Genomic DNA, 12655 nt, shown 5'->3' with positions numbered 1-12655 from the left:
TACTTGAATAAATCTTACTTGCTCTTAGGTATCATCTCAGTCCAGCTCTGGGGCCTAGAGTTACAGAAAGACTAGGATAATGATGAAGTGCTGCAAAAATCCAGAACACTATTATACAGATATGAAGATCAAGGACGGCTGCTTCTTTTACTTTCACGTCTTCGGAAGGTGAGTAGAGGTGGTTTTCCTCTGGTTTGGGTTCCAGCTTAATATTTTTTTAATGTTTGGTTTTTAGGTATGGTAGGTCTGGGCATAAGAGCAGCATCACAGAACCTCTTGGCCCAAGCATGTAAAGCTTGAAGAATTCCTGATCCAGTTTGATGTGTCTTAAAGACCCATATGGGAGTGCGTCACTGTCTCTTACAAGGACACTTTTACTATAGAATAACAGGGCTAGCTGCTGTTTGCTGGCTGTATTTTTGGACAGGGCCTGAGCAACCTGATCTATGTTGGCCTGGCTCTGAGTGGGGGTTGGAGCCTAAATTATTCTGACTGTCACTAGCTAAGAAGCTTGAACTTGGTTCTTGACAAAGTATAGTCAGTGATGCGCAAACAGGTTAAATGCAGATATGTGTATACAAATGGTGGAATGTGCAAGGCACAGAATTTAATGTGGTAGAAAATCTGCTGTGGAACCTGGGCTAGCAATGAGCTTGGCCCTACGTATTTTTAAGTCTTGACTTCTGTTTACAGCTGAAGAGGCCAGCTGTCCAGTGGGCCTTGGTACACTTCAGAAGCAAACCCAACAAGCAATGGATGTATTTAGTTCAGACAGTCGTAGTGCTGAAGCTAGTCTAGCCTGTGGGATTTATTTGCAGATTGGCATAGTATTTTTTACTTTCATGTTAAAAACAACAACAAAAAATTCATCAGCTGTTGCACATTAGGAGGACTCCAGTTTTGAGAGGATGTGTCTGCAGACAGTTCAGCAAACAGCTGGGGGGAGTGTGTGTTTAATTTTTTTTAAAGCCTGAAGCAGGTTTAGATTTGAATGGATAATGACTTGTAGTATAAATAGTCACAGAGACCCCTCTATGGAGAATCGTGGTCATGTACCATGCATTGAGCTGAAGGTCTTGCAGAACACAACTAGCTGTAGATGGATAGGGGTGTTTCAGTAAACTTGAACAGAATCCACGCATTTGTTCTTTCCCCAGGGCTCTGGCATGCAGACATCTGAGTGGAGCCTGTGTTTTCTGGCATCAGGAGCAAGGTCAATCCAGTTTGGCCTAGATCTTTTTTTTTATCTTTTTATTGTAAAGGAAAAAAGATCCAGTCTGAGTTTTGCTGCAAGTTTTTCACTTAGTTACAGCTGAATATAGCCACACTTCCTGGTTCCCTCCCTCCCCCCCTCCCTCCCCTGGGTCTCATAGTATAATCTAATTATTGAATAGTTGCAATAAAAATACGTTTTGCCCTGGCAAGACTAAACTCTATTGATAGGCCAGATATTTTTATGCCATCCTCATCCTGTTCCTGCCAAGACGGGTTATTTTTTTGATTCTGTTGTCTGCTTTTGGATTTGTGATCTGTTCCTTTAATACATTCCTTCCAGTCTAGGCAGTGCTCTCCAACTGCCTGGCACTGATGTTAATGCCTTGCTTCCTAATCAATCAAGTCCACTGCATGCTTCCTTAAAGGAAAACTCTGCTCATGTTTTTCAGCCCAATGACACAAACTTTCACAGGTGTAAGAAACATTTGTCACCAAAAATGACACTGATGTGGGAAGTAAAGGCGAAACTTTATCCTGTTTGGCATTTCTGAGCCTGTCCTGTGGGAAGTTCTTTTTCATAAAACTGACTGTGGTACTGTGGGCAACTAGCCACAGACTTTGTAGCTCAGTTTCCAGCCGATGTGAATATCTTGATTGTAGTAAGAACTTTGGGGATATTAAGAACAGGTTGTATACTCACATATATAGTAGGGACAGAATTTGTCTTTGCTTGCTCCACTAATTAAAGAGTGGTCCCTAATCACCATATTCTGTGCCTCAGGTAGTTGCCTGCAGTAGTGGAGATAGAGGGATCATTTAGGATGTGCCTACTGTTTAAATCCAGAGTGAAAATAGGAGGCAGGTAGCAGAAAAACCAAATGTTACCCCGAACTAAAGGGTGGAGTATACTTGGAGGCTCAGCCAAACATCAAGAAAATAAGCAACCTTAAGACAAGGAGTAAGAGAGGATTGTATAAGACAAGGTAGAAGTAAGAACCAGAGCTAGGCAAAACGATTTTGAGAACAACAAACTACTACCAGTTTGGTACATTGAGCAACACCATTGCTGGGACGGTCTGATTTACTCTGATATCAAATGAGCATCAATTTGGCTTCTCCTTTGTTTAGGCAGGTTTATCTTTCCCTTAGTTTCCTAGGAGACTGATTAGCTCTGTGCCTTAAAATGAAGGAGCCAAAGAAACACCAAATTGAATGCAAATTGCCAATACAGAGTGGACGGAGAATGGGAGGATATATCTGGAGGAAGCATATCACAAGATGGGAGCAGTAGCTTTTACACCAGTTTGTATTATGCAATATGATCACTATCCTTTATACCTCTAAGTAGAAAAAAACATTGTCTTACTTGGAGGAATTTGTCAGATAAGTAAAGATTGGGGTGAGCAATGTTATTGCTTTCTGGGGGCTTGTGTCCTGTTAGAAGTGCGCTGCTGCAAAATGGCTGTTCCTAGGATAAGGTTTTTGTGCCAGCTGGAACTGCTGATTTCCTTTGAAACTCCTGTTTTTGTAATTATTCATGGCAAAAAAAAAAAAAAGTTTCTTCCCATATGAACTTCTGGCTTGCTGAGCTCTGAGGTGAGCCAAGTAGGTTATTTTCTTCAGCATCTGCATTTTTTCCTAATTACATTGTGCCAGTTGTTACCGTGCAGTTTTATTTACCTGCGCTTCCAAATTCATAAGTTCCATGTTCTGGAAAAGCTCAGCAGCGCTTCTTGGGGAGCTTGTCTTGGGAATGCCTTGTATCTGTGAGAGAATAATATTCTTGTGCCAAATACAGCCCTTTATGTAAACTTTTTTTCTATATCACACTTCTAACACTTTCTAATCTAATTCAGTTTCAGGAAATAGAAAGGTAGTGCTGTGTGACTGAGCTGCAATGCTTTGCCAGGCAGTAGCTGATGAGTGAACTAGAGCTCTAATTGCTCACACTCTTCTGTGCAAACTGAGAAACCATGTGTTTGCCTATCCTAAAAACATAAAGCTTCCTTAACACACATTCTCCTAAGCAAGCTGTCATTCCTTAATGGTGAATGTTTTACATCTAATGCAGCCCATATTATTCTGGGAAATCTTACTGAGTCTCTGATGTTGGCTAACTCCTGAATCCATGTGGTTGGGCATGGGAGGAGAAACAAGATCCTCTCTTAGGATAAGTGGGATCTACCAGCATAGATCACAAGTCCCGATGTCCCCTAGATGTGCTGTGTCCCACTGCAGACAACCTTTGTGTGTCACTGAACTTTCAAATGTCAGCTCCTGCATTAGATGCATGGCCTGGCACAGAGCAGGGGATTGCTCTGAATGCCATTAGCACTCATGGTGATATAAAAAAAACCTGGAAATCATGTACCCAAACTTCTGCAAGTGTATGATGAAAGGATCCCGAAGAATATAATAAACTTCATCCCTGCTGTGTCTGTTTTCCAGCAGGAGAAGCTGCAGGGTCACAGCAATGGGATGATCAGATGGCTCTTGTAGTGGGTAGAAGGAACCCAAGCAGCAGTGGAGGATGTTGCAGCAGCAGGTATGAGACACGGCTGTAGTTTTGAGTCCCTTGAGTCCCTTGCCTGTTTTGAATTGATTTGTTGGTACGTGACTGAGTTGCTCTCCTTGGTCTCCTTGTATTCGTTTATGTGCTCTGTTACGACGTTGGCAGTGCTGGACATCAGTGATTGCTTTTAAGTGCACTCTTTCTTTCTGGTATATTGATGATTCATGCTATTAGGAGAGGCTTCCTGCCTTTCCATGACTTAGTGAAAATGATCTATTTCATAATGTCTCCTTACTCTTAGCAGGGCTTGTGCTCTGTTCCCAAAACTCCCACTGTTTTCACTGCAAGCATGACCAGACTGTGAAATAGCTTGGCTGGTCTGGTGAATAATCTGTTAGTCTCTTTTAATAAACTGCAGTTTTATTTATCTTGCTGCTCTTTAGAGCTTTTCATCTCAAAACATTTGAGTGCAGAAACTGTCCAGTAGTGAAATGCAGCCATCTCTCTTGGGGACAGAGTGGGAGGCAGACAGGCAGGCATTTTACTCCACAGTTTAGAGTGAGAGGAATTTTGTTCAAGGACAATGAGGGAAAGCTTAGCTTGTATGCTGAATGACCCTTTGATCTTCCACATTCATGCTCAGCTGATCAGGACTTTAAATCTAAGCTCTGTCTCCCTCCTACCCATAGCAAACAGCCAGAAATATAATCTCATTTAGGACTTGAGCGCTGGACCAGAATGACAGGACTGCAGTGGCAACTGTTCAGCCTGACGTGTTTCCTATTTGCCTGTCACTTCCTCAAGTGATGCTGACATAAAGCTAAAGAATAGTGGGTAGCAGTTCTGGGATATGTAGTAGGGTGTACTCAGAGGGGTCTGATGGGGAAGGGAAGGCCGGGCCTGTTATCCAAAAATATTCTCCTGCATGCCTGTAAATACTGAGGAACCGGACAGTGCTGTAGCGTTAAAAGGTGACTTTCTGGAACACACTGAATAGGTCAGTCCATAGCCATGAGATGCATTTGATAATTCTGAAGCTTTGTGGTGTTTGCTAATCGTGACTAATCTGACGCTCTGAAAACAGAATAGTTAACTGGTGGTGTGGTAGGTCAGCTTTCCGGTGCAAGGAGAGAAGGCTACAGAAACTGCTGTGGCAGAAGCGATGGAAACGAGCAGGCAGAGTACGATGAGAAGTTGGATCCTTGACCTGCAGCCCCTGAGCAATTGTAAAAGATTGTGTTACTTGTGCTACTATGCAGCACATCATTAGGAACCTTAATTACGGGGAGATGACTGCATTGCGTAGGCTAGAGTGTAGCCTGCAGGAATGTAGGAACTTTAATTTTATAACGCTTACTCTGTGGTGTGTGTCTTTGTTGGGGAAGGATACAGAAAGGCCTGTTCTTGTTGCAAATGAAACAAACTTGGCTGACTGATAAAGTGCAACTCATATGAGCTAGAATGGCTGTAGCCCATTTGATAGGTAACAGCTGGTGCTTTCTTGCCTCTTCCTACATGTTAAAGCAAAATGTGGGTGTTTAAACCTTGAGGGAAGCATTTGGTGAAAGCAAAACTTGGACTTGACAGAGTGGTGCTTAGCTTAGTTGTGCTGAACCACTTTTTTTTTTTTTTCAGTATTCCTTGCTGTATTTATAGCATGAGATATGGTGAGAACAATGAGAGGCACAGCTGTGTGACCTCCTTTATGCTAAAACAAGACAGCACAGAGGAGTGAATATTTTTAGTTTGTTCCAGCTGTGGGTATTGAGTTCAAATCGCAGTGCCTTAAAAAGACAGCATGGCAGAGAAACTGAAAGGTGAATTTGAATTTCTAGGTTGGAAGGACTGACTGTGAAGGATTCCTAGAAAAGTTGTGCTACCAGTCCGTCAGTGAAAAAAGAATACGGTCAAAACTCCTCTGTTTGGCATTTATAACCCTTTTTCATTGCAGTTTTGTGTTCTTTTGAACACCTGTACTTTGGTAGTTCCCTCTCCATTTCTTTTTCTTACATTTAATTTCCTGTTTCTTTGCTAATAGCTACTATGGACCTTGGGAAGAAAATATTTTTAGGAAGAGTGTCTTTGACTTGAAGAAATGTCTGTATACAGAATAGCAGCAAGGTTTCAAAGATCAGCTAGGTACGGTTTTACCTTCTTTCTGCAGTGGGAGCTGGGATAGGAAGAACTGTTAGGAGAACAGACACTTGAGGACCTTTGTTTAGTTTAAAACTTAATTTTAGGTTGAAGGATCAAGTGAACAGAGAAGTACTTGAACTGTCTTCTGGTGAGTGCTGTTAACTCTCAGAAATGCAACATTACTGCTGCTCTGGAATGTTCCCCTACCCTTAGGACAGTCCTGAGCAGAGGTCATTGTGCCTCCTTGTGTGACTGGGGTTCTTGAGTTTCCACCTTATCAGAGATCTTGCAGCACTCCTTGCTAGAAGAGATAGGGATGATTAGTTTGATGGGTGGCATTTTGTTTGTTTACTAAGATCTAATAACCAAAGCTGTGGTTTGTCTCATCTTTGCTTCCATCAGGAGGTACGTTCTGTCTTTTCCTTCAGTAACTGCAGTATTGCAATATACACCACCTCTTTCCCCCCCGCAGGGTTTTTCTAGAAGCAAGAAGATGGCACTGTCTAGTTTCCCATCTGTTGCCTGATTACATGCAAATAGAAACAGCCGGCCTTGTGAGCAGAGAGATACAGGAAGAAGATGGGGAGTGCTGCTCTGCTGCGATAGCCACTGGGGGAGACCAACTGTCTGCCGCTGTCACAACCTCTCCTCTCCAGAGAGGCTGGCACGAAGCCCAGGCTGCTTTGCCACCTCATGCCTTTTCCCCCCTCTTCTTATCTAGCCATGCCACAGCTTCCCAGGCTCCTGGGTTAGATAGATCAGCCCCACCCTTTTCACTTGGGCAGATAACTTCCTTTCCCTAAACCCACGTAACTGCGTCCGTCTGGAGGCAGAATATAGGCCTGGACCTGTAGCAGGTAGAGTCTGCTTGTAGGTTTAGTAGAGGTATGGCGAGTGGAAAAGGTGAAACACAATGACCTTTATTTGAGGACTAGTTGGACTAAAAATACATTTTAGGGGACTAGAACAAGGAAGAAAAACCTGCGTGTTGTGATGTCTTTTCAAGAAATCGAACAACACAGTGTAATTATAAGGTTTAAATGGAAGACATGATCGGAAATGATACTTGAGGAACAGAAGGTCAGAGGATGGTGAATGATGGGCTGCTGAGAGCCCTGGGTGGGTAGAAGGACCTTTTCCTCTGCAGCTGCTGGGCAGGAGACTGCAGGGACAAAGGGAGGTGAGGCACCCTGGAGGAGCCTCATCTTGAAAAAGGCTGCGGGGCCAGATTCCCAAATGCTTAGCACTGGAAAAACTCTCTCTTTAGTACTTAGGGTTTCAACTTTGCCTCCCCCAAAACCCTTGGCACCCCAAATCCCGAGCATTCCATTTTTCCTATGGCCCTACCCAGAGCTCTGACTTTATCATTCCTGAGGCCACATTCCCCTGCAGCCTCCTTTCTGGGTCTGTTCTCTGGTCTTTAGCCCTCGCTTTTAAGTAGCAGTTGATTCCTGTGGGTGACATGAGATGGCAGACAGTGAAAGCAACAGAAGTTCTCTGGAAACATGACCTCAGTAAAGCTCGCTTGAGTCAAGGGCATGTGGTGGTGGGAAAGACGGGGAACCAAAGGAGAAGGGTCCTTTTCCAGCTCCTGTTGAAGCTGGTGTTCGCATGGGTCAGACCCTGTGAGCAGGCTGGGAAGTGAGTCACGTCCTTGGTACAAAATGCAGAACACCAGCAGCGAGGCAGCGTGGCCTGATCCTGCCCCGCCTCTGCGAGGGACTGCACCCATCCAGCTCCACCGGCCCCATGAAGCCACATCTGCCAGCCCATACCTGTGTCTGACAGTGCCGTTTGTGCTCTGTGAGCACCAAAAAAAAAAAAAAAACCAACTTCAACATTTTTATTTCTGTTCTCCTTTTTCCAGCTATATATATTTTTTTTAACTTCTTAATTCAGCCTGGGAGGGGTTGCGGTGAGGTATCTTGAATTTCAGATGTCTGAGGGGTACACAAAGTTGGAAGTCCACTCAGCAGTAAAACTTGTATTAGAATTTTCCACAACAGGTTTTTCGAGTTTAAAGGCAAACAACAACTGCGATGGTCACTGTCCTTAGCACAAAGCTCTGGGAAAAGAAAAAAAAAAAACCCAAACCCTAAAAGCTTATAAAAGCCTCAGCTTCCTTCAAAGAGTGGGACAGGGTGTGGATGGGGGGGCCTGAGAGCTTAGTGCTGGAAACCTGCGGTATAACCTTGACTATTTTTGAGCTTTCTGCTTCTTTCTGCTTTTCCCCTTCCTCTCTGCGTCCAGCGTAGTCCCCGCTGCGGGGGCGGGGGAAAGGCGGCTCGTCGCCTCCCTGGGGCTTGTGCTTTCCGCTGCCGCCGTGGCCCGGGGATGAGGCGGGAAGGGAGGCCGCGGGGGGGGGGGGGACGACGACGGGACGGGACACGGACCTGTCCCGGTACGGCCGCCGCCGGCCTCCCTCCCAAGGTGAAAGAGAAACCGCCCGCCCACGTGACCCGCCGCCGTCACCGCCGGACGCAGAACACAAACACTGCCGGGCCTTCGCGGGGGATCAGTCTGCGCGGGGAAGGGGCGGGGTGTTAAGGGAGGCCTGCGATTGGTCCCCGCAGTAGGGCGGGCTTTATGCGACCGTCCCGTCTTGCGATTGGTTGTGCCGCTGCTGCGGGGAGGGAGAAAGGGCAGGGCTTGAGCGTCTCTTCCCTCTTTGATTGGCTCTGGCGCGAGGGATGACGTCTGTTAAGGGTGACCGCGTTTCTGATTGGCTGCCGTTACAGCGCGTGCAGGGGAGGAGCTTACAGACAGCTCTCATTGGCTTCCGTTAACGAGGGCGGATCGGTTTGGTTGCGGACACCCAATGATCGCCGGGCTCCTCCCGCCGGCACCGCCCCCGGAGCGCTGATAAGCGGCGTTGGCGGCGTTGGGGGGTCAGTGCGGCGGGCGGCGCGGGCGGGTCGGGCCGGGCATGGCGGGGGCGGGCGGCGCCTCCTGCTGCCGCGGCGGGGCGGGGGGGCTCCAGCCGCTCCGCGCCACCGTCCCCTTCCAGCTCCAGCAGCGCCGCGGCGCCGGCGGAGACGGGGGCTGGGCAGGTAACGGTGGGAGGAGGCGGGCAGCCTCGGGGCTGCGGCGGGGGAGCCCGCGTGTCCCCTGCACCCGGTGGGGCACCGGGGGCGGCGGACGAGCCCGGGTTGGGGTTCTGAAACGGCAAGAACCGTTGCGCCGGTTCCCAGCGGTACCTCCCGGGGGCGCGGGGCGGCCGGTCCTGGTGCGAACTTGCTCTGCAGCGTGCCCCCGCGGGGGAGCGGGTCTTCGCCCCGGGCCCTGCCAGCTGAGATGGGTCCGAGGCGGAGCCGTGCTCGGCCCCTGCAGCGGGGGGTCCCGGTGCTGTGCGCGCCGACACCTCCCGTCCTACCGGGGGCCGCGGAGGCAGTACGGGGATTAGCGAAAGCTACCGTGTGCTTGGGAGGTTTCTCCTAAATGATGCTGCGTGGGTGGAAGTGAAAGAGAAATGAGAGAACCGAGGGCAGAGGAGAGGGGAAAACAAACCGGGGGGGGCGGGTGGGGGGGCAGAAGGAAAGACCATGAGCGAAGGAAAACTTCAAACGGCGGAACGCGGCCCCGGAACAGCCGGAGCCCTTTAAAATGCTGCCCGTGGGCTGCGATCACACAGGCGAGGTGTGAGCTTTGATCCCCGGCCCCGTGGGGTCAGCAGATCTCCCTTCTGTGCTGGCCTCCTTGCAGGCAGGACGTGTCGCTGCTTGCGGTCTTCCATGACAATGAGTTGCCTATTTGGAGGTGGTTTCACAAAAAACTGAGCCCTGTGTTTTGTGCAGCTGATCTGGCTTGATAAAGAAGCAATAATTTGATTTGCACTAATGGCAATTTGTCCCTAATTGCATGACTGAGATTTTTCTGACCACTTCAGGAATGCTTATTTAAATATAACTTTTTGGTGACCTAACAAGTCTTTGGCTTTTCTTGATGCACGTATTACTGTTGGCTGTTCATGGGACTGCTTTTGGATGTTGGGTTCTCGCTTGGCTGTTGATTATCTCGGGAAGTATTAAAATAGCAATGAAACACTTTTTGGGTTAAATGTGAGTTTAAACAGACTTCTGGAACAGAGAGAAATATTTGTCAAGCTTTGGGCCAGCTGATCTTGGTGGCATCTGTTCAGAGTGCTGGTCTCTTGTTCAATGCAGCAGCTACTTAATCTGCTTTGCAGAGGAGCGTGCTGCAGCCCATCCTACAATGAGAATTAATGGCCCTTCCTGAAGTGTCCTGCATTTCACTACTTGAGACTTACAGTCATTCCTGCCGCTGGCAGGGTTGGTATTGATCAGAGAAGCTATTAAAAAGCTTTTTGCTCAATTTACACTTGAAACAAGTTAATGAAATAAATTCTTTTGAGTGCTAGTCTCTGCTTCCCTCTCAGCAGTATGCTGAAATCGAGGTGAAGTCGCTGTTAATAGGGCAATTACTCAGTAGCTTCCGATGTTACAAAGAAAATAAAACAAATCTCAAAGAAAGGCGGGCCAGGCTGCCTGTGATCTCTTGGTTGTGTTAGGGCTCTGTACTGTACCTATTCCAAAGCGTGGTGAATACCATGCAGCTTTCTGAGGGCAAAACGGCTGGAGCTCCACTGACATGAACCAGAATTGCTGGTCTTCATTTCTTCCTGGCTCTGTGCCTCACTCTTCAGGCTGTAGGAGCTTGAATTTTTCCTCTTGATCATAGTCATTTCATCTACAGTTTTGGAAGTGTTTAAATTTCCATTCCTCTCTGCTTCATTGCTCTTTGTAAGCTTCAATTTGCTCCCTGCGTGTGTGGGAGCTGTAGCAGTAAACTGGCAGGGTTTAACTGAAAACTAGTATCCTGGTGATTTATAATCTAACACTTTTACTCCTACCTTTTGGGAGCTCAGCATGGAAATCCATTGCTTTATCACATCTTTCCTCATTTGACTGCTGACTTTCTGAATTGCTCTCGAGCTGCACAGCGGCTGTGTGGTGGCTGGCATCTGGGGATCTCTGTGGTTCTGGCTTGGGATTTTAGAAGAAGAGGTGCGGGGTGATCTGGGGTCTGATCCTGCAGCTGCTCTGATAATAGAGGATCCCATTGAGATGAGGAGCAGCTGCTGAGTCTCTCAAAGGGCTTCTGTTAAAAGGAAGAGCTAGAGCTGGGGGATGCCAGGAAGGAGGTCTGAGAATATTTTAAAAGGACTTGACTTGCTGTTTAGAAATCCAAGATGTCAGGACTTCTAGTGATGAATCTGATGTGTGTCATTGGGGTCAATGCTGTTTTTTTTTAAATTCCTTATCTCTTCAGTGATGTGGCTTTTGGTGGTGAAGCAGGTAATGTGTTAGTGTTTGATCCTCTTCAGGTGCAGGCCAGACCCATCCCTGTTGCATGTGTTTATGCCAGGGTAGGTGGCTCGGAGACAGCTGCTGGGGTAGTCAGAGCTCTGCAGGTGCTGTAACACTGGCCAGGTTGTGTGTTCTCTGGGGTGGGATGAAGCTTTGTGGAGACTTTGAAGTTTAAATCAGTTAACGGCAATGCTCGTGCTGTTTGTGGCTTCAGTTGTTTCCTCCGAAGCCCACACGGAAGCACGTGCTGGTCGGAGAGTTTCCATGCTTGCATCCAGACTTCAGCCTCCCTGAGACCTCTGCCTTCACACTTGTGAGTCTGCTGGCTGGGTGTAACCCCAGTCCTCATCAAGCATTGCAGGTCTGAAACCTGCTTTTCTCAAGCAAGAGTCTGAGATGTCTTTATGTCTCTTCTTTTCAGTATGACACTAGAAAAAATAGGATTATTTAAATTGCAGCTAGAATTTTAATTCACGGACCCATTGGTGAACATTTTGTGAATGTGAGCGGGTGAGTAGTCTTAGTCATCTAAATTGGTTCATGCACAGAGAGGGAGATGATGGAATATGGTGGAAAAGCAAAGTCGTGTCATATGTTGCTAGTTGAGCAGACTCCTTCAGTGCATTCCTTCTTAGCTGTGTAGGGGGTCGGATGGGATGAATAGCTGCACCGGGAGTTACCTACCAACAGCTTCTCTGAATAGCGTTGGAGTAGATTTCTTGGGAGGAGAAAGGGTAACTGCCTCTCTACCTTCCAAACATGACCTGTTTATCAGTGACAGTGTGGCATAGGAGAGGAACAACAGTGAGGTGCAGAGGTGCAAGTCCTCACCTGTAAACCCATCTGGGGGTTGATCTGGGGGTTTCATGAATGGCTTTGACAAGAGCTGTGTCTTGCACTTCATGTATTTCCCATTAACCCTCTGTGAAACCAGAGCTTTAGCGATAGTCTCTCTTCACTAGAATTTAGAGAAATTCACCATTTTTCCCATCACCACCCCTGCAACCCCAGAATTATGTGGTACTTTTTAGATTTTCAGGAAGTTACTGTTGGCTGAGCTGACTCATCTAGATGGGATTTTGCTGCTTGCCTGCTGAACTTGCCTGTTTGAGATGTCCAGTTGTTTTTGCTGTGTGGATCCTGCTAGAGAGACTAAGTGAGCAGACTGCCAAATACCTTTATTTGGTATCTGAGTTAAACCTGTGCCTGGTGTATATTATAGAGGCAGACAAATGGGACACTATTCGTAGGCAATACTGTCTGAGTGTATGTTTAGCAAAATGAAAATGTTTCTTTAGGAATAAAAATGTCTGTTTACCACTTGAAAGTGCTGTGGGATTGCTGCCCATATAGTAGTGATACAGCAGAGCTGTTCACAGTATCATTCTCTGCTGCTTTCCTTGCTGCAGGCATCACGTAATGAGTGTGGGGGTCTCCTCCCCCCCTCAGTGTTATTAGTTTGATA

General features: G+C 47.0%; 1 protein-coding gene across 10 annotated transcripts in view; it reads left to right on the top strand.

The window, feature by feature from the left end:
- The window catches only part of FAM117A (family with sequence similarity 117 member A), a 34229-nt gene that overhangs the window by 3883 nt on the left and 17691 nt on the right, over positions 1-12655 (top strand). For 4 of the 10 annotated variants that reach the window (XM_075523081.1, XM_075523089.1, XM_075523084.1 and 1 more), the window contains exons 3-5: positions 29-168; positions 3670-3760; positions 6336-6523. In XM_075523081.1, the coding sequence (XP_075379196.1) occupies positions 3702-3760; positions 6336-6523 (247 nt within the window). In that variant the 5' untranslated portion in view covers positions 29-168; positions 3670-3701. Of the gene's footprint in view, positions 1-28; positions 169-3659; positions 3761-5786; positions 5867-6335; positions 6524-8763; positions 8914-12655 lie in introns of those variants that run through there. The other 6 variants (XM_075523087.1, XM_075523086.1, XM_075523082.1 and 3 more) reach the window with 5 other exon arrangements.

This window comes from Mycteria americana, chromosome 22 (genome assembly GCF_035582795.1).
Source record: "Mycteria americana isolate JAX WOST 10 ecotype Jacksonville Zoo and Gardens chromosome 22, USCA_MyAme_1.0, whole genome shotgun sequence".
NCBI lineage: Eukaryota > Metazoa > Chordata > Aves > Ciconiiformes > Ciconiidae > Mycteria > Mycteria americana.
Note: the sequence above shows the minus strand (reverse complement) of the source record. Positions and strands in the feature narration are given on the sequence as shown.